The following is a 20,962-nucleotide window of genomic DNA, read 5'->3' as shown; positions in this document are numbered from 1 at the left end:
CGCAACATTCATCGGTAGAGGAAGGGATGATTTTTCCGGAACTTTTGTTGTGATACGAGGTTGCGTGGATAATTTTCGCTGCGGCACGGATGTGGTGGGTATAGTTCTAGCTAATATAAGTTTCGATTGCTTGGTAGGCACGGTTGGTTCATTTGACGATGATGCTCGTGGTTCTATTGTGCGTGTGATTTGTGGTATGCGGGTGGAAGTAGCTGGGATCGATATAGGCACGGATGTACGGGGTTGTCCTGGTTGAATGAAAACAATTTTTTTGCGTTTCTCGGGAGGTACAGCAGTTGAAGTGGGAGAATCTTCGAGGGATGATGGTGGTGTTGCTGATAAATTGCAGAAGTCCGGGTCTAGGTCCTTAGACATTTTGGGATCTGTAAAACAGTTCACGCATACATCACACGTTGTTAATTCGCACTACCTTCTGCGCAACAAATATCACATCACAAAATTTTATTTCTAACTTACCTGCTTGTTGTTGGCAAAAAAATGACACACTTGAAAATTTTTCCCCACTGTCGACTGCACGTAGGACTGCACTGCTCGAGAGTCAAATCGTTAATGAACGGACACTAAAATCAGGAAACTAATGTCTTTTATCCCCAAACCCTAAACACGTGTGGACAGCTGAATGAAAAATTCGGCGAAAATTTTGCTCCACAATGCAGCACCAAACGCAGGGATCGCTTTATTGCAAAGCGTATGCATCAATGAATGGACTAATTCGAGGAAAAACAAGTGTGCCCTGTTTTCCATCGACGCGCACAACAAACCTTTCTCGCCACCCCATCCCTTCTTCCCTTGTGCTCGGTGCAGATCAATGAATGAAATTCCACGAAAAATGCGTGTGCGTTGTGTGCCCACCAGTGCGCGTTTTGTGCCGAAAGCTCCTTCCGTAACATTTCCATGCGTGCCAAATAATGGACAAATTCTAAGGAAAAAGGGTGCACAATTGTACTTGCTTGTTCCAAAGGGCAAAAAAACACACATTAAAAAAATATCAAGTGTGCCTTGTGTGCCATACCAGTGCGCGTTTTGTGCCCAATGCTCCTTCCGTAACATTTCCATGCGTGCCAAAGAATTGACTAATTCTACGGAGAAAGTGTGCACAATTGTACTTGCTTGCTCCAAAGGGCAAAAAAAGTACACATAAAAAAATATCAAGCTATCATGCAATCCATCTCAATGCATTATATTGCAATCCTAACACGCCAGCCGCACAACACTCGGATGGTCTACGCAGTATCGTGCCGGTATAACAATCGCCAGGATCGGGATCGCAGTAAGTACATTTCTCATTCCGTCTGCATAAGCTTTAACCCCAACAAAACCCATCAGCTGATCATTCATATTCATTCTTCTCCTCCCACTTCTCCTCATACAGCAGCCGATACATGTGAGCGAAATAATACCACCATATGGGGCCATATGAGCGAGCAAGCCAACGCAGGCAGGCGACACAGTACTATCATACACATGTGCATACACACACATTTAAAGAGCCGTGGCTAAGCTACGCGCGAGCCGTGGCTAGGCTGTGCGCGAGCGAGCCTTGTTCATTTTTTTTGCTCTCTCCTGCAATTGACTGTAAGGCGAGCGGGGTATGAGGATGAGAGAGGGATGAGAGGGTACCACGAGCTACACATACAAACACACCGCTAAAGCAAAACCGCCAAGATGAAAAATGAGTTACCGTGAGTGTTCGTGCCACTCAATTCAGTCAAAACCTACTGCCATTTGACTCCAATCTTGATACAAACCGACTGGGCAAATTTGCACAAATCCGACGTCGGCCGACATGTCAAATTGCTTGGTGGGCACCACCTGATATTTTTAAATCCACCTTGCCAATCACCCACAGTGCGAGCGCCATCTATACGTGAGTTGCACGTCGCCATACTGGTCTAGTTTTAAAATAACCGTTTATGATGGATTGTTTTCTGTTTTTTTCGTCGTTGTAGCCAAGTCACAATGTCAAGACATGAATATCCATCCTGATGTGAAACTTGCGTTTATAAAACTGTTGCATTTAAACATGAAAATAAGGTAAATGTCATCATTTTTCTTAAAATCTATTCCATTAAAAAACAAACTATAAATTAACTAGGTTATACATCACATTTATGGATCACATAGATCTTGTTTAGTTTATTTACTTTCGTTTCGTACAATACGCCAATTGATCTAGCTTCTCTCGTTACATTTACTTATCTGTTTTGGCATTGCTTTGGTATTGCTGTATTCAACCAAAGTCCTCAGACAAAGCTTCGTTTCGGTAACTTATGCTAATTACTAATGATCTAGATGCAATAATTTTGTTACAGGACCAAACACACACTGTTCGGTGGATTCTTTTTTTACATAAAATCATCTCTTCACAATTGCGATGTGTGGTGATCGTGTTCGAGAGCACAGAACAAATCAACAAAACAAACAAAGAGCAAACAAACGAACAAAAAGTTAGTGCATTTTTACACCGTCCGCAATGGTGTTGTACACCAATCGCGAGCACTTTTCGATACTGGGTTCCAATTATTGCAATAATCACACAAGGAATGCTGCCGTTACATCACGCGTGAATGTTCGAATCCCGTCCAACTGTTTCGTTCAAACGTATAAAATAAAAATCTGCAACCTTCCATCACGAGCGCGAAGGCAAAGCGTTCCTAAGGTCACTTTAAGTACGCGCGAACAGCTTTCCTTCCTCTTTCGGATGTCAGCCGGATCCACTAGGAAGCTGTTGGCTAGCTCCGATCAACTAGCGATGGCACAAACTGGGCGACGAAACGCAGAACGCACACCAGTGTAAGTAGCTGTCCGGTACCTGCTCCCACCGGTTTGATGGCGGACGAATATTTGTTTTTATCTGTGGAAGAAAAATTGAAGAAAGAGGAATAAGTCACTAATCGTTTGAGATGTTTTCTCAACCTGAGACCCTTTTCTAAAACCTTCACATAGATTGGTGGAGGTTAGAAGGGGGGAGGGGAAACAAAACACAAAACGACTCACTTAAACCCTACTCCACACTGATACGAACCATTTGCCGGCGACGGCGGGCGACTGAAAAACCGCACGCTGTGGCCCTTGGACAACTAGGCATTAGGTTACGAAATGTGAAAAAATGCAAAACTAACACTACTAATGGATTACTTTTTCTACTCCCCTGGCGTGAAAAGGAAGCCATGCGCCAAGGTCTCCGGTTCGAAGAATATGGATCAAAGCAATCATAGGCTTTGCGGTGGTCACCACCAAATGCGCGAATGTTAACGCGAACAGCCACTTTGCTGTCAGTACGCATCAGGGGCGCCGTAATATCAGCGCGCGAGCAGCACGTGGCTTATGGTTTAGTCACCTTTCGCCCGCTTGAAAATAGAAACACAGGAGAACGAGATGCGAATTGAAACGAAAATTAACTTGCTCTTGAGTTTGTTTGTTTTTTTTTTACTACAATCTCTACGAATGATGCAAAACTCTAACACCACACATGGCGAGATATGAACAATTGGAGTTGGGTTGGTGATAAGGGGCCATTTTTACAATCCGTTTAGCATGATATCATTACTCATGATTAATGGTGGTTGTATAGGACTCTCCCCCCTACTGCAAGATTGGTGCTTCGGAGAGGTTTGTTTGCATGCGTACCAAAATGCGCTATGTGATAACACGCCTTTTAGCTCTTTTTTTAAATCTTCTCACATTCACTTGGCCCTATAAAGCGGTCTGGGGGCAGAGCATTAATAGCAGAAAAACGTTCTTATATTTGATTCTTGTCTACATATAGTATATCATCAAATTCTGGTACCAGACCTACCTACTGCTTATCTATCTCTCCCCAAAGATCACAGCGCGATGTTACGATCGCCGATCGGACAGTGCACACAACAACATCCCAACCGAGAACCTGATTCCACATTCCCAATATTTACCAGACCAAGTGACAAACGGTTACCATCCTTTCGTTCGCATCCCCTAACGCTTCTCTTCTCCCCCGTCCCTTTCTTCTTTGATGATCGAATCGTCGTCGTCGTCACATGATCTATTTCCAGTGTTGTATGTTACCACCACTGGTTTGGCATACAGGTTGTTTGTTTAAGAGCGCTCTCTAGCGCCCCACAGAACATCATCCCTTTTTACCCCCTTGTGTACCTCACCAGCAGCAGCAGCAGCAGTCAATCGAGTGCCGCAGTTGAAGGTAAAGTCCTCCAATAAACACTGAGGTGTTAAATGCCCGCCCGGCAGAGTAACACACCGGCACTTGGCATGGGGTTGGAAGTGTAGTGATGCATCCAAAAGGAAAACCCGTCCACCGATCTGTGCCGGCGTAGAGTCTGTCGGCAGTTCACAAATCTATCCCCCCCCCCCTTTGATACGCCACAGACACTCGCGTCTCTGATGGAAAATAATGATTAACGTCTTGTTGGAAATGTGCGTTCCCCACACACTCACAAAAACCACTGCCCGGAGGTTTTCAATCCAGCTGACGAAAGATGGGCGAGGGTAAACGGTGATTTAAATATTTTCTTCCCAGTGTTTTTTTTCGCAACCGCGACCCAAATCCAACGTCATTCCCCTATCCTCCTTCCCTTCTACACCTTTTTAGAACGTTCTGTGCTGTGCTAGAGCCCGTGTGATCATGACATGATCATGAGCACACCACGGAATCGTGAAATCGGAATGTAAGGCAAAGAAACATTCCATAAGCTCACTCTCCTTCCCATTGCTGCCGCCCTTGGTTGCGTGTATGCTCCAAAACGCCAGTCGCCGGGCCGGGGTTTTATCACCCACAAATGTATGTTCAAAAATCAATCATAAATTAAACTAACCGGCCGGGGGGGAAGAAAGACCCATGCGGCTCTCGGTTCGCACCGACGCGTATTTAGCAGCTATTTTGCCAACTGTCGTCGTTCACGCGCCGGGCTTTACGCCTGTACGTGTGTTTGGTTTTGTGGCGTCGTAAAACCGGATCTATTTCCCTTTTTTTTTGCTTTTCTCTTCCCGCGCTCTCCGGAACACACCACACAACATCGTAATCATCGCGCACCCAACCAACCAGTGCGCGGTGGCGTGTAGGTATGTCCCAAGGGTTCCCCTCCTGGGTGTAAAGGGAAATTAGACAATCCGCTTGTTCTGTGCGCTTGCCTCGTAAACAATACAGCTCAATACATGCCTGCAGTCGTGTCTTGTGTGTTGTTGTGCCGTAAAATCTTTACACCAACCAGCACCGGACGAGGATGTGCAGTTCTTTCGGGGAGGTTGCAATCATTAGCCTAAAATGAAACTGTGTCGATTCTAAATCCCGTACCCGCCCGGGTTTTATATGCGTAAATATTTACACCCTCTCCTCACACACACACACAGAGCTCATCAACCCCCCTTACATTGCCTCGAGATAAAGCGCGTCAATGCAATCATCATGATCTTCCGAAAAACGGCGATCTGGCGATCAGTTTTTGCAGCACACAACTATCGGGTGGGCTGGTTTGGCCCCGGGGGAAGATGCAATTTGCACTCCAAAAGACGACCTACTACTGAGGGCCACCCCCCGCAATGTATTGAGGTTTGTGGGTGCACTAATACCCCTCACCCAAGAGGGCCAACTATTAAACTAAATCGTTTTCCTTCATCTTCTTCTCCTCTGCTGTATCTGCTGCCGAGATCCTTCCTTTGATTATGAGCTGCGATGATGATGATGATGATGATTATGAGCCTCCACTTGTTCCATTGAAGAGAGCGTGTGCCTTTTAAGTGGGAATCGCGCGGCTTCTGGTTTGTGTCTTGTAAGCCACACGCCCTCTCCCGGGATGAAAGAGATGCTAATCTGGGTGAAGTTCATATCGGAAAAGTGCTCTCCCGCCCCAAAGGAAAAACTCCCAGCTCGTGTGTTTGCTCGTTATCGATCTATTTAAGGTTAAATAAACACCTCTCCCCTTCCCTGAACGTTGGTTACTTACATTCCTGCTTGGTAGCCGGATCGCAGCAGCATACTTTGATCGCGCGATACTTCGGGCAAGATCCGGCGTTCACCTCACACTTTGGGTTCTGCTCACGGTAGCAGGTGTGAGGTATCCATGGCAGTTGCTCTGGAAGGAAAAAAAAGCAGGAGAAAAAACACGATAATCACTAAGGCAGAGGCAACAAAGGGACATGAGTCACTCTACGCGCTGTGTGTCTGGGGCATAGGGATCCTCGATGGCGCGAACGCGCTGTGAAAAAATCAAACGCAACAGCAGTAATAGCACGTGTTTTTGGGATGTTTGGAGGAGTTTCTTTCCTCTCTTCTCCTTCTTCTTCTTCACCCATGCTGCAGCGAAGGGATGGAGGGAATTTGTTTTGGTTTTGAGAAGGTGGAAGGGAAAATGCTTTAATTTACACGCTCTATCGAAAATCGTTTCAACACCAGATCGCAAATGGGAACACAGCGAACAGCAGCAATGGGAGGAAAGGGGGTAGCATTAGAGAAAGGAAAGAGAGGTGGAGGAGGAGGAGGACGTTTCACTGGACTGCTGGAATTTAAATATTAACTTTGGAGTATGCCAATTTGTGTGTGCGTGTGTGTGTTTTGGAGCGAGTTCAAATTAACTCCGAGCAGTGATCATGGGCTGAACTTCCCTCACAAACGGTTGGGAGGAGTGTTTTGTTGCCGTTAATGTGAAATGAAAAGCCACACTTAGAGAGGGAGAGAGAAGATATGCTTGAAAGAAAAGAATTTCCTATGACTATTTAATTCAATATGCCGCTTTACCTTATCCTTCCTCTCAGTAACTACTGAGTATCGCATCAAATTCCCACCGTAAGCGCCACGGCCACCAAATGCGCGCGCTACTGTGGCGCTACTTTCGCCCGGTCGACCAAACCGACCCCTCACAACCAACCTAACCTAAGCCAACGTGCGCGTGTGTGTGTGTGTGAGGGTCTTCGTCTAATTCAGAAGCGTTCGATGGGCCGTCTCCGATTACGGGATGCCGATGCCAACAAGAAACGACCCCGGAATTGCTAATGAGGGTGAAAATCCACCATTGGCCACCGTTGGCCGATGCGTACATGAATTTCTTATCGTTATTATTATTGTTATTATCTTTCACTAATTGTGCTACTGCTGATGCGCACCGTCAGACCAGAGCAGCGGTGTAATGCGCGTAAACTCATCACAAGCGGATTAAAACTTCAGTGCCAGTGCGCGATGCGTCGTTTTTTGCGTCTTGCGCGGTTGTAAAGCAACGAGAGGAAGGGACAAGGGGGAAAAGAATTAGATAATATCGATATCAAGAATATCTAGGTATCAGATTACGGGGCGGGCAACGCCGGATTCCGAAGGGCATCCAGTTACAGCGTGGGTCGGACACTAGGTCGGACGCGTGCCGTCGGTCGCTTCTCTCCAACGGAACGCGTGCGTGTGCTGCATGTCCAATGACGTCGTCTTCGTCGTCGGGGGTGAAGCTTCCGGGCCGCGGGCACACGGGAGGCCACAATTGGGTGTAACTAATGGGCAAAAGCAAGCCAGAAATCGCATTACCTACTCCCGGGGGGGGGGGGGGGGGCGGGGACTCCTCCGGAGGACGTGATCAACTGATCGTGAAATTTGAACGACCGCAGAATCGCACACCGAAAGGGCCGCGGAATGTTGGTGTGTTCATAAATATGTGTATGTGTGTGCGTGCGTGTATGTGCACCCAAGAATAAGGGCACGAGCATCAAGATGAGAATGGCGGCCGCGTACGTACCGAGTGAAGCGGAAGATGTGCACACGCCTGCTTCGATTGTCATCGCCCGGGTTCGGAGCATTTTTGTTGAGTTGCCATGACAGCTTGATCAACTGTTAACGGTCTTACCTATGGGTTATGGCCGTTTGTCCTCTCTCTCTCTCTCCTTCCCCCGACACATGTGGAGCTATTGTTTGTGAGCCGGTGTGGCTGTGTGTGGACGGCGCCGCTCTTGGGCTCGTTCTAAACTGTCATAATCAATCTGCGCCGGAGCGTTAGATTAAGAAGCAACGGCCGACGTCACAGCTGTGAGTCGCCTGCAGTGTGGACAAGACGACTATTCCGGGTGATGCATAATAGTGTCTGGGATGGAGGAGAGCCTGCACAGTAATTCAATGAAGCCAGAGTTTATTGCTGCTGCTGCTGCTGTTCGAATCAAACGCGATGGTTGTGTGATTGGAATGTTTAATTGGTCGTAGAGAATCAAAGGTTTGTCGCTTACCTTAAAGTGGTGCGAGCAGTCGGGCACGAAACAAGGAACGGTCGAAAGTGTGTCCTTGTGCCGTATTTCAAACCAACACACACTCACACACACTAAGAGCCCCACAAACGTTAAAGCATGACTCCACGTCCACGTACTACCTTCCTGCTGTCCGTTCTGTAGTTCCTGTCCGCAGACACTTTATTACGCCGCACAAACCACAAACGGTGTGCGTATGTGTGTGTGTGTGTTCTTTTTTCCCCTTCTTTCGATGCGGTCCCACACACCAACATCTGTTCTGAAGGGTTTTTTTGTCTGTCAGTTCCCTTCCCTGGGTTGAGTTCGTCCCTTGGTCCCGTGGTGATGTGGAGGAGGACGCTCCGGAGAGACCTACTTTTTCCTGTCTCATTAGGGACCCTAGGGTAAAACTGCGCACTGCGAGGGAGCTGCTGGCCGGCAGTCTGCGATACTAGGTTCCAGTTCAACGACCTTCCTCGTGTCTTTTGGTGTTGCTGCGTGACTTAGCGCACGGGCACGTGTCGCGCGCATGTTGCATAAATTAATCTCACCCGCCCCAAAAAGCATGAAATATATGATTTCTTTGTGTCCTTGCACCCAGACACACAGCCGGCGGATAATGCCGAGAGATTCGTAACAAAATAGAACCTGGAACACTCTAACGCCGAGGAGACTCGATTGCCCAATGCGGTAGCTCTGGTAGCGTTATTTTGATAAGGTAAAATAGGGCTTGGTTTAGAAAAAGACTCCCGCGATGGTGGTTCCTGCATGTGCCCAGGCGAAGGAAAAAATGTTGGATTTTTGCCTTCATTTGTTGACTTCTTGATAAGATTTGCAGGAAACTCCCATGCTGATGCACGAAAACGCCACTGCCACTCGTGCTGCGAGATGGTCACGTACATTCGATAGATAGAGCGATCGGCAACGTTTACCCCCCCCCCCCCCCGGCACCCCGTACTGCCCCCTCCCCCCCTCTCACCCCATATCTTCCGAGAAAGCCATCGAGTAATACCTAACACAACCCTCGTTTGAAAGCCGCGAAGGAAGCGCTAATGTATCGCCACCGGTTTGTGTTCTTTTTTAAGTTCCTTTTTCGACCCCGTTACTCACTCACACAGCACACAAATAGCCGCGTGTTGTTTGCGCTTCAAATCGCACTCGCAAAACGATGCTTCCTTTGCTGCGTTTCTTGACTTCCAGACGGTTACCGTTGTCTCCCCGATCTTCCCCGCGAACGAACCAAACCTAAAAGCGAGTTACGGGGTTTTAGTATCGTTTCGATATTGTCATGCAAATCGATTGTGTGTTTGCTTGCGCGCATCTGCTCTTTGCCGCACATTCGGCGTGTCGCGCGCGTGTGTCTCCGCTTTGCGCAATAAGAGCTCAGAGTGCGCGCACAGGTTCGCCCCGAAACCGATTGGGCTCTGTGCCAAGGAAAAAGGGAACCGAAGCAGAACGAAAAGAATAAGAAAGGTGTTCTTCTCCCCATGGTGGTGGTGGTGGTGAGAAGAAAAAAGCAACGAAATGGGGTGCGCCATTTGTCCACCTTAAACGGTTGAACATCGTGTGCATCGTGTGGGATGGGGCAGAAAACGCGTGTACCGATGCACCACCATCACGCGCCGCATGGAACGGCATGACCGGGCCAATTTTCCTCACAACCAAATAACAACAACAACAACACAAAAACAGCAGAAAGAAAACAACAAACGACTAATCAACTTTGCAATTGTAAATGCAATTTAGTGCGTTAGTGTCTCGTTATCGTTATCCGTTGGTGGGGAAGGGAAGAGCTGTCCAATGGGCAGCATGCACGAGACACATCACGAGGGAACGACAGACAGAGAGAGAGCGAGACAGTGAGGGTGAAAGAGTGAATCTCCCTTGCGTCGTGCCGCCACGGGCGCCTGTGCCTTTTGTTTCCCCGGGGCCAATTTGTCGTCATTTGCTGCATCATTTTCCACATGCACACACACGCGGCGCGGGGGTAGTATTATTGGGAGACCTGTTTTCCACTGGCAAGGTTACACCCGTCAGACGACGACCCAGTAGGTTAGCACCGCAGGCGACCGTTTAAATGAAAAGGCGTCCCGTTTAAAAACGCTGGACACATGACGCAACGATTCGCAATTTGCCACTCTCTCTCTCTCTCTCTCTCTCTCTCTCTCTCACTCTCTCTCTCTCTCTCTCTCTCTCTCTCTCTCACTCTCTCTTTCGCTCCCTATTAAAACCTCTTGTTCTTAGAGCGTAGAGGCTGTGGAGGTGATGGAGAGGCGCGTCTGCAATCTTCCTCTAATACGCACATTTATGCACGTTTTATGCGCACACACACACACACACAACTGTGCACCACAAAACTGTTGCGTATGGTTCCCTCCCAAACCGGATGTCTATTATCGTCAAACACCCTCCGCTTGCGTAGCTAAATTGTAACTTAATCCGTTCACGAATCCCAAGCACACACTAAATAGATCAAGGTTATGTGTGAGTGAAAGAGAGAGAGCAATAGGAGGAATGCATTTTTGCATACTGCACCGCACCCCGAGCGAGAGAGAGGAAGAAGGAGAAAAGAGGTCGACGCATCGGATGTTTAGGGTAAACAGCATCGACGGCGCACGAATTGAGCACTTCTTCTTACCAACGGAGCAAATCCCACACCTTCGTCACAAAACCAAAACAAAAAACAAATCTCGGCGTGCGTGAAAATAATCGCACACTACGATTAGCAGGTTAAGAAATCGCCAACAAACACCCACGGGGGAAAAAAGGGCAAACGCCACGCCAGCATTCGATTTCAGAGGCACTTGTGTCCTTATGACATCATCGCCTAGCAACACGTGTATTGCGTGACCTATTTTGCTTTCCATGAGGGAGCAGTGGAAAGGGAAAACTAACAGGCAAACTGCTCATTTAAAGCATAATTTTCCTGTTCGTGCTTAATAGGACACCGTGTCCTTCCTTCTCCTGGGACCGCTTGTATGTAAATCAGCCACACCACGCCACCACCATGCTGCTTTGCGCACTGCTAGCGCATCGACTAAGAATGACTCACGCTTCTTCGCTTTCACTGCTCGCTTACCTATTGCGTACGAGTTTTCACAGCAGCAATGGTCGTTCAGAAATCGGCCCGAGCGACAGTATTCCATCACTGTCTCGTTGCACTGCTTGCACCAGCCCGGCACCCGCAGTTCCGCCTCCTCCATGCCGGCCAGATATTGGCGCGCGCCCGATTCACTCTGGTTGTGCTCGATGTGATAAACGGCGACCGGGCTCGGCGATGCATAGGTCACCTTGCCGCCGTGTACTTCCGGCGACTCTTTCTGGCCCGCGTGATGTGCGTGGTGCCGGTGCGTGCTTTGCTCCTCCGGAGGGTGCACCTCGTTCGTTGCTAGGGCGGCCCGCGCCACCTGCGACAAACGGGCGCCACAAACTAACACCAACACTGGCAGCAAACGCGAAATCGCGAGCGTCATGGCAACTGATCTAGCTGTGTGTGCGTGTTGTGTGTTTGATTTTTAGGAAGGTTTGTGCGTTTGCCGCCTTCAAAACGAAACTTCCGAACTGGGATTATGTAGAGTTGGTGCTCTCTGTTGGGGGTGAACAACTTTAATGTTTAACGCCACACCAAATAACACTCACAATTTCAACTTCAAATGATTAGAAAATACCAACCCCCTTCCTCCCAAAACATTCTAGCACTGGAAGGAAATTCACCGCTTAATCATAAATAACTTCATCCCCTTGCGTGTGTGTTTTTTTTTCCGAGTTTGCTCCTGCAAGGATACAATCATGCCACAAACACTTGCCCACTTCCTTCTCCCCTAGGCAACGAGGGAAATGAATACACAATCACATCACACGCAAACACACGCACACTATCACTTTCTTCAACACTCATACACGCGCACGAAAATGTTAGGGAAGAAAAAAGGGAGGCCTCTAGCACGTGCCCGTAACCAAACGCCCTATGTTCACTACGCACTGAGCAATACCACGTTTACGCGACCACGGTCGGGCATGGAATGCACGCTTGTGTGCCGGCTAGTTTTACTGTGAGCGCGGCACACGAGAAATAATGAAATCAGGTGCGTCAAACCCCACAGCGTAGGGTTGGGATGTTTTTTTTACTTTTTACAAAAACATGTCTTAAATGAAATGTAAAAAGAACACATTTATAGCGCATTTCATGCGTGGTGTGTTTAATTCAATTGATTTTATTTTGTTTTTTTGAAAAATTGCTATACTGAATTTGTACTGCTTTTTATACAAGATAGATTTATAGATTATTTATAGAAAGATTTTTTAAAAAATATAGGTAGTTCGAGATGCACATTTTTCTAAATAAAAATCTTAAACTTGCCTTTGTCCATTTTAATGGCCCATAGTGCGTCCGCCCCTACATTCGCGCATCGAAAACATCGCTTCGGTAGGCGATGAAAACCGTGCAACGGTTTTAAAATTATTCCTTGCACATTTAAATTCTTATTTCACATAAAATGCAACTGTTACATTGTAAGTAATACAAATTTCTTTTGCTTTGCTGGCTTTTCCAGTGAGTTTGATGATTAAATCATTTTTGCATCAGAATTTATTTTTTGTGTATTTTGTTCAAACATTTTTTGCATACATTTGAATTTAAATTCCGTATGTAACGTACGCTTGCATTGCATACGTAGAAAAAAGTATGTAAAATAATGTTTTAAAATGTCTTTCCCGCGTACGATCATCCACATGACATGGCCGCATAACGCACCAAAATGTTCAAGTTCAAAAACACTCTTCAGCATATGTTGTGTTGGTGGAGACGCGGATGGAGTTCGGCACACAGCGCATCCGAATTCCAACATCTGCTCCACCAGGGACAAAGCATAGCACGGCTCGGTTAGTGTTATTTCGGCAGCAGAACAAGCCGGTTCAGTTGTTGGAGAAGACGAGTCGTTGACTGGTACGGTTTAGAAGCATAAAACCGACGTAATAAAACCCCCACATCCCGTAAAGCAGTGTTGCATTGATAGAGCATTCTTCTCCTATTTCGCCACATACCGATAAGAAGTGTGCCACTAAAAAGTGTGCCAAATTTAGCCGGAGCACAGCGTGGACACGCGGCGCTCGGTAGTTTCGGTGCTCGGAAGTGTTTGAAGATTTGAAATTTGTAAGCGAATAAAAAGCGATCAAAGTGAAGTTCTGTGTCCGCGATCGGGCGCGATCGTAAATCAACGTAATTACCGATCGATGGCGCTATTTTTAAACCCATTATAATCGTTACGCGGCTCTTTGCGGATTAGCGCCGTGGACATCTTTTTGGAGAGTCGTGTACATGTGTGTCTGTGTGTGTGTGTTTCCACGCGTGTATCTTTCCTATGTTTATGCTAGCCAACTTCCCTTCCCCGTCGGATGAGTACGATGTTGCGCGCACAAGAGCACCCGTCGAGTGGGTGGGCCGGCAGCTTGTAAACAAAGCGATCGTTCTAACGCGCAAACCACGTGCCGTGCGTGTGCCTGCCAACCCGCAAAGGGAAGGCGGAAAGATGGTTTTCAAATCTCCCACGAGTGCGACGAATGATGAATTGACTCGACGATTACAGGGACCTATTATCGTATTTTAACGCCACTGGAAGCGCCACCGACACCCCGATCTTTCTTTCTTCCGTCGATGTAATCCGATCTTCCCTTCCTTCTCCCGCTCCTCCTTCTGCTAGATGATCGTGATGCGGAAGACACCACTTCTGTTGATGGTGATGTTAATGGCCACGGGGCCGATCAAAGCAGATCCCGTGCAGTCTGGTGAAGTCGCAACGATCGGGCAGGACATGCGTACGCTGCTGGACGACGTGAAGTCTCATCTGAACCGTTTCAATTCCCACTACCTGATCAATCTGGAGCAGCGGATCGTGTCGCTGCTGACCACGATGACGAGCCTGGATGCGAACGTAAAGACGCTGCAGGAAAAGTCTCAAGTTTGGGACGTCTTCCAGCACCACATAGGGGCGTGGAGCGAGCACATCAAGTCCGTGGACAACAAGCTCGAAATATTGAGGAAGTAAGTGTGATGACTGTGGTTACTGAACGTTACCAGTCTTGCCAATCTTTTGTCCTTTCTTCACCCCCCCCCAGGACGCACGAAACACCTTCCCCGACGCTCGAGACGCGTCTCTCCAGTCTGGACTTTAAGATCCAGCACATCTTCGAGAAGGTCGACGTGATCAACGAAAAGCTGCACGATATCACCAAAACCGTCTACGCGCTGTCGAGCAGCAGCGCAAACAATCGAGGACGGCGCAACGACCGGTTGGAGTCTGCTGCTGCCGCCGAGCAGGCCGCAATCGTTACCAAAATCGGCCACCTTCAAAAGCAAATCAATCGCATCGAGAGCAACGGGAATGGTTGCCAGAGCAAAGCGAACGGACAGCAGCAGCAGCAGCAGCAGCAGGGAAACGGTCGCACAGGCGCGACGGCCAAGTTTCGAAAGGACAACTCCGACTCGGACGAAGAGATGGATGACTTTCTCGACAAGCTGACGACGAAAAAGTTGCGCGAAATGGTGTCCAACCGCAAGCAGTGCCGTTCGTTGGACGTGCTCACGAGTTTGGTGCGATCGGTCGAGGATCGCACGGTACGCATCTACGACCTGGAGGCGAACCAGTTCGAGCAGATACTGTCCTGCTGCCAGCGGACGAACAACGAGGTAACGACCTTCACCAACAGTGCGGACATTCTGCTGAAGCGCATCGAGCACCTGGTGCTGGACGTTGACCGGAAGGTGGAGAAGCGAAACAATCTGTACTGTGACAGGCAGGCGCATGTGGAGGAAGGGAAGCCTCCCGAACAGCCTGCCAGTAAAGTGAATGCAACACGGAAGGAGAGTGTCGACGACAGCTTGCCCGATGTCGATATTGGAAGTGGTAGCGAAGAATCGATGGCCGATGCCACCGTCATAAGCTCGGGCGCGATCGATCAGCACGAGGAGATCAGCTTCCACCATCCGGACAAGGATGGATGTCATCAGCTGCTGAAGCGTTTCAGCGGTGTGTACACCTTCGCGGAGGTTGAGCTGAACGAGGCGCGGCGAGATTTCAACCGCCGGTACTGTGAGTTTGCAACGGGCGGGCCCGCGTGGACAGTGGTGCAGCGGCGCAATTGGTACGACTTGCAGGAGAACTTCAACCGCTCCTGGAACGAGTACAAGTACGGGTTTGGTGATCTTGGGTACGAGTTTTGGTTGGGAAATGATTTCATCCACAGGTGAGAACGACGTCGATAACAGTCCAAGTACAATATCTTCATAACACGCTGGTCGATTGCTTACAGATTGAGCTACGACGACAATGTGGAGCTGCGGATCGAGTTGGAAGACTTTGAAGGACAGCGAGCGTATGCCGGCTACGGCACGTTCCGCATGGAGTCGGAAAAGTTTAACTACAATCTGATGGTGGCGGACTACCACGGCAATGCGTCGGACGCGTTAGCCTACCATAACGATCACGATTTTAGCACGTACGATCGTGCGAACGATAAATCGAATGGCGGTTTCCCGTGTGCTCTTACGTTTGGCAGTGGCTGGTGGTTTAACAGGTAGGTGGAAGCTTCTGGGTAAATGTTCATAATTTTCTCACAATTGTATCTTCTTTTTGCCCACAGCTGTGCAGAGTCCAACCTGAATGGGAAGTACTATCTGGAGCATCCACGCAGCCACAAGTCCACCGGCATTCTGTGGGAATCATGGTTGGGAGATTATTCGCTCAAGGCGGCAAAGATGATGATACGCCCGAAGGACACGTGGACTAGGGATGAGGACCAATCGGAGAACGACACTCCCGTGGATCCGTAAAATGAGTGCAACCACTAGCAACTGCTGCCGGGAGTAGCATAGGTTGCACATAAAATATACTATTAAAATGTTTATATTATTTTTTTACCAAAATTAAGCGAATAATCAAGATATAACAAATATAATCTCTATCCCAAAAGGCTTCATTGTCCTAACGTAATAAGGAAACATGGGTGAGAGCTCTTAATTTATTAGAATTTTTACAAAAGCAAAGATAATATCACAACCTGTAGATCAACATTACATTATATTTACATTAACATTACATTAACATTACATAGAAACATTACATTATATTCAGCGTATTCCTTTTGTCTTGTGATCAATCTCATGAACTAGCGAGTGCTCTATCAACTTAACAAAATATAAGCAATTCCTAACACTTTTGGATATTTCTTCCAAACGATCTTCCTACTCTAAACATCCATTCTCCATCATATAGTTTGCTATCTGTAAACGAATGTTCGCCAACCGGGAGGCAGGTTTGATCGGTTTGCTTTGCAATCTAGGCAAAATGTATGACGAATCAGGCACACCCTTCCCACAGCCCAACGTCTCCTCGGTTGTGTTTTTCCTCCTTAAAAAATTAAACAAATACACTGCTGCCATCACAACCTTGCCGGCCTTGTCCGGCTGCAGATTAATAATTGTGCCAAAAATTTTAAACCTACTACACAAACCATCAAACGCCACCGCGGCCGGTGTGCGGGCTTGCGACATACGGTAATTAAAAGTACTTTCCGGACTGTCCGGTTTAAGATGTCCTCCAAACGGGCGTATACAGTACTCTGTGAAGAGGAACGATTTATCACCTAACAGCATGTAGGGAATTTTTACCGCGTGCCGTTCATCTAGCACCGCTGGCGGTGGAACGTTCAGCTCGTGGTGTTCAAATTTCGAATGGTAGCTGGCATTCCTTAACATCCCACCATCCGCAATGCTGCCCTTTCCTCCCACGCAAACGTACATAAAGTTGGCACTGGCATCTACTACGGCAAGCAGTACTATGCTGTAGAAGCCCTTGTAGTTGAGGTAGTCTTTGTCGGTGTGTAACGGTTTCCGGATTTTAACATGCCGTGCGTCAATCACGCCGATTGCATGGGGAAACTGCCACCTGTCTTGGAATGCCTCTGAGACGCGCAGCCATCCAGTTTCACTTGGCGGAAACTGCAATGAAAGAGAGGACACGTTTTAGCAAACAAACACGCTTGCATTCTCTTTCGCTTGAAATGAGCCCAATGTTGCAGCATAACATGTCCTAGATATACCAATTCTACAACAGGAGATAAAGTTAGGGGTTATCCGATTGTAAACGTATTGGTTCCTACAAGATCTTAACAGGATCCTACAAGATGAGCCAATTACTATACCTAACATACACCCGAGGCAAAGTCTCCGCATACCCCACGGTAAGGATAAGGGTAAAATATTTATGTTTTTAATTACGACAGCAAAACTCACCTGAACATAACGTTTCAATGATTTTATCAAACACTCGCACACCTCCGGTATAATGGTTCTGATCGACGAAGCAGATATCTGGGAGCAAAAGGGGAAAGCTTTACAAAACACATCATTATGAGTACTAGTGTTCTATATACTTACGTCATACAAACTAGCAAGGGCCATGAAGGACTCTCCGGTGGCAAGAAAACGTAGTGTTACGATAAGCCGCTCTTTAGCCGTAAATGCTTTTCGCATAAATGTATCTCGTCTGCTGATTTTGCCGGATATTTCATTCAACAGATAGTTGAAGTCTTCCTCACTCATGCCTAACAATTCCCGCACGGTCTCATCGGATATTTCCTCCGAAGCAGCCGGCATTTCACTCACTGTGCTATTATCCATACTTTACTAGCGATAGTTGTACGCATATTTAACATCTTTTGGAGATGCTTTTGGAAAAGAATTTAGAGAGAGATTTTTGATTTGTTTACAGCAATTGCCGGCCGCCCGATCGTTTGTTTACTTGTCATACGGACTGTCAAAACGCCCAAGGTGTAGACAGCCGTGACCACAATTTACAGGGTTTGACATGATTTATTGGTCGGTTCCCATAATTGTTTGGGCTCGTCTCACGATTTATTCATCGTATCCGATAGATTTTTGGTTCGTTCTCATATTTTTTTTGGTATCGTCTGATTGGATATCAACAGAATTGAATCATAAAATTCTGGGAATCGGGGGAAAACACCAAAAAAATACGCGAAGTAACCCAAAAATAATGTCAACCGTACATTAAATCGTGGCAAACCCTGTAAATTCAACACGATTTTCAGCAGATGATGCTTGGCGATATTTTGTTGGGAAAAGGTTAAAATAAATGTGTTGATCGTAGAACGGACACTCATTAGGATGGCTTCTAGTGACGGTAAAATAAAATTTTCCTTATTCTCCAAACCGAAAGGACCGCTGGGAAAAAGCCCGGCAGCAAATTTCATCCCTAAAAAGCATGATGGCAGAGAAAAAATTGATTTTATAGAAAACAATACAATAAAAACAACCGGGTAAGTTGTGCGGCTCCGGTAATCCAAACGAATCCCATTCACCCTTGAAATATCGATCATTCTAGCAAGCAGCAAGACGAAGCTCCCAAGCTCCTGGTTATTCCACTACCGAAGCCAAACAAACCGGTGATACCGGCTGCGCCCCCAGCTAATGCTGGTAAATCAAAACAACCGAATCCACAGGAAGCATCCCAAAGTGCACCCGATGGCAGCGAAACGCTCGAACAACGAGCCGCCCGGGAAATAGTGGAACAAACAGCGGACGCAATTGTGAAGAAAGAACAAGCGGCTAATTTCGTCGTACCGTTGCGGGCAGAACTGCGGCTCGAGGATAGTGCACGTCAAAGCAACCTGGACGATTATGAGTCCGTGCCGATCGAACAGTTCGGTATGGCGATGCTGCGTGGTATGGGTTTCACCGGGGATCCAACGAGTGAAAGCGATAAATTAACGCCCGGTCCAGAGCTGCGACCGAAAGGACTAGGGCTTGGTGCGGATAAAACTATCAAGGGAACCGCTGGCACGGGCAACAACAGATCAACGGCGCCGGATGAAAATCTAGTGATGAAATGCGGCGCAGCGGTGAAAATTGCAATGGGTAAACTGCAAGGAAAGTACGGCCTGGTAAGTGATGGGACTTTATTAATCCTTCCTTCTGTCGATTTATTATACTATCGCATCAAAACCATCAGTATCCTGTACCAGTTCTCGCATCAGTGCGTAGTAATGTTGTAAACGTTTATCTGCCTGATGTAAGGTCGGATTTTCACACACTGCCGGAGGTAGTTGAGCAACGTTTGGTATCGCGTAGGTGCCCATGACGAGAGCCAACCTTCCAAATTGCTTCAACTGCCGTTCGAGCTCTTCCCGTGGCAGGTCACTTTCAGCACTGCCACCCATCCGCTGTAAAGTGGCAGAAAAAGCATCGTAAAACGCAGTTACAAGACTCTTGAATTTGCTACGGCGTAGTTCAAGCTCTCCGCAAAGGAAAATGAACAGCGTGTAATCCAGCACGGGTGAGCCGTAGCGAGCCATCTGCCAATCGAACAGACAAACATCCTTCACATGACCGTTGGCGTCGTAACCGAACATAACGTTATTGGTCCAACAGTCCCCATGATTCAGGGCAGCGTACGGTTCGGCTCGAGCACCTCGAACATGCGCTCCCGTCCTAGGCCACATGGAGTGGGACAAATCGAGCAAATCACGATGATGCCTTGGTTCCTTGTCCACATCAAAGGCCGATGCTGCCAGCTGACAGTTGCGAGGCGTTAAAGGCCGCGTTTGTTCCGTGTCCAGTACGACGGACAAAAGATCGTTCAGCTGGCACAGCTTCTCGAACATTTCCGGTCGATGGTGCTTGAGCGCAAAGGAACACGCATTGAACCGGCCCAAAGCTGCCATCAGTACACGCACATGATCATAATCAACTGGTACGTACTGATCGAGCAGCTTCATCGGTGGTCGCTGAGGGGCCAACAAGTCTTCCAGTATCAGCAGAGCCTCTCCCCGGTCGCTATCGCAGTATGCGTGATAACACTTCGGATAGTTGCCAAAGTATGTTTCATCCTGCCGGTCAATACCGTGCTGTAGCTGAAGCTCCTCGAAGGCTGGCAGTACATGCTGGTAGATAAAAAGCTCCCGCTCGAACAGCAGCATTGCATTGAAGCGCTCCCGTTGCTGTCGATCTTCGGGTAGGAATTTGCATATTACCGTTAGTGTTGGTTGCACTGAGCTAATGAATCGAGCCCGCACAATAAGTCCAATGTATCCGTCTCCCGTTTTGGAGCCCAGCTCGTACTGGACGGAGAACTGCTCCGGGGCAAATCCTTCCTCTTTTGCTACAATTAGGAGTCGTTGCTGTACGTACGCTGGAACGTTTACCGTGGACGCCATCCTTGACACAAGTTCCGTTTGTTACACGATGGAACGGGTTTGAAGATCTGCACGATAGTTGACAAATTTGGCAAGAGATAAGCAGAACAAAGTGACATTAGTCCACAACAACGGCATTCAGAGACCGAGTGGTCAAATTCTTTTACTGTGAACAACAGCAAACAACATCAAGGTGGTGACGCTCTAAAACATTAAATTGTTTATTGTGTTTGCAAATTGATATGAAACTCACACACTCTTGTCTATTACAGGGTTTCACAAGGCACTTTACGATGTGAAGACTGCGTGGAGACTCTTGTTGCTTGCGAGACATACATATTGTTACTTTCACCTGCAGTCTGTTCCCGACCCCGGCAACCAAAATCCGTTACCGCCACGTATAACAGAAATCTCGGCTTTGCGGTTTATACGATCTGTCATTTGCCGGTGATTTTACGCCGGATTGCAGTCGTTAAGCGACTCTTTCAAGCCGTATTCGAGTAGGAATGGTTCTCAATGGTCTCGCGATACACTTTTTTCTTAA

At 47.5% G+C, this 20,962-nt stretch overlaps 4 protein-coding genes across 4 annotated transcripts; 1 reads left to right on the top strand and 3 right to left on the bottom strand.

The window, feature by feature from the left end:
- Positions 1-2,108: 2,108 nt before the first annotated feature.
- Positions 2,109-12,251, bottom strand: LOC120952444 (uncharacterized). The gene is made up of 4 exons (XM_040371773.2): positions 11,881-12,251; positions 11,288-11,795; positions 5,961-6,089; positions 2,109-2,875 (listed from the first exon to the last, which is right to left on the bottom strand). The coding sequence occupies exons 2-4, from the start codon at positions 11,679-11,681 to the stop codon at positions 2,754-2,756; spliced, it is 645 nt and encodes a 214-aa protein (XP_040227707.2). The 5' UTR covers positions 11,682-11,795; positions 11,881-12,251; the 3' UTR covers positions 2,109-2,753.
- A 739-nt stretch (positions 12,252-12,990) lies between these two features.
- LOC120952439 (angiopoietin-2-like) lies at positions 12,991-16,215 on the top strand. Its single transcript, XM_049606382.1, has 4 exons — positions 12,991-14,248; positions 14,323-15,450; positions 15,517-15,780; positions 15,847-16,215. The coding sequence occupies exons 1-4, from the start codon at positions 13,908-13,910 to the stop codon at positions 16,034-16,036; spliced, it is 1,923 nt and encodes a 640-aa protein (XP_049462339.1). The 5' UTR covers positions 12,991-13,907; the 3' UTR covers positions 16,037-16,215.
- Positions 16,216-16,264: 49 nt separating this feature from the next.
- On the bottom strand, positions 16,265-18,384 carry LOC120952443 (putative nuclease HARBI1). The gene is made up of 3 exons (XM_040371772.2): positions 17,642-18,384; positions 17,498-17,575; positions 16,265-17,203 (listed from the first exon to the last, which is right to left on the bottom strand). The coding sequence occupies exons 1-3, from the start codon at positions 17,882-17,884 to the stop codon at positions 16,448-16,450; spliced, it is 1,077 nt and encodes a 358-aa protein (XP_040227706.2). The 5' UTR covers positions 17,885-18,384; the 3' UTR covers positions 16,265-16,447.
- A 774-nt stretch (positions 18,385-19,158) lies between these two features.
- On the bottom strand, positions 19,159-20,919 carry LOC125906645 (uncharacterized). Its single transcript, XM_049606383.1, has one exon. It carries the CDS (start codon positions 20,437-20,439, stop codon positions 19,210-19,212), a length of 1,230 nt encoding a protein of 409 aa, XP_049462340.1. The 5' UTR covers positions 20,440-20,919; the 3' UTR covers positions 19,159-19,209.
- Between the last annotated feature and the right edge of the window lie 43 nt (positions 20,920-20,962).

This window comes from Anopheles coluzzii, chromosome 2, assembly GCF_943734685.1.
Source record: "Anopheles coluzzii chromosome 2, AcolN3, whole genome shotgun sequence".
NCBI classification, from domain to species: domain Eukaryota; kingdom Metazoa; phylum Arthropoda; class Insecta; order Diptera; family Culicidae; genus Anopheles; species Anopheles coluzzii.
This window is presented reverse-complemented; position numbering and strand designations above follow the sequence as displayed.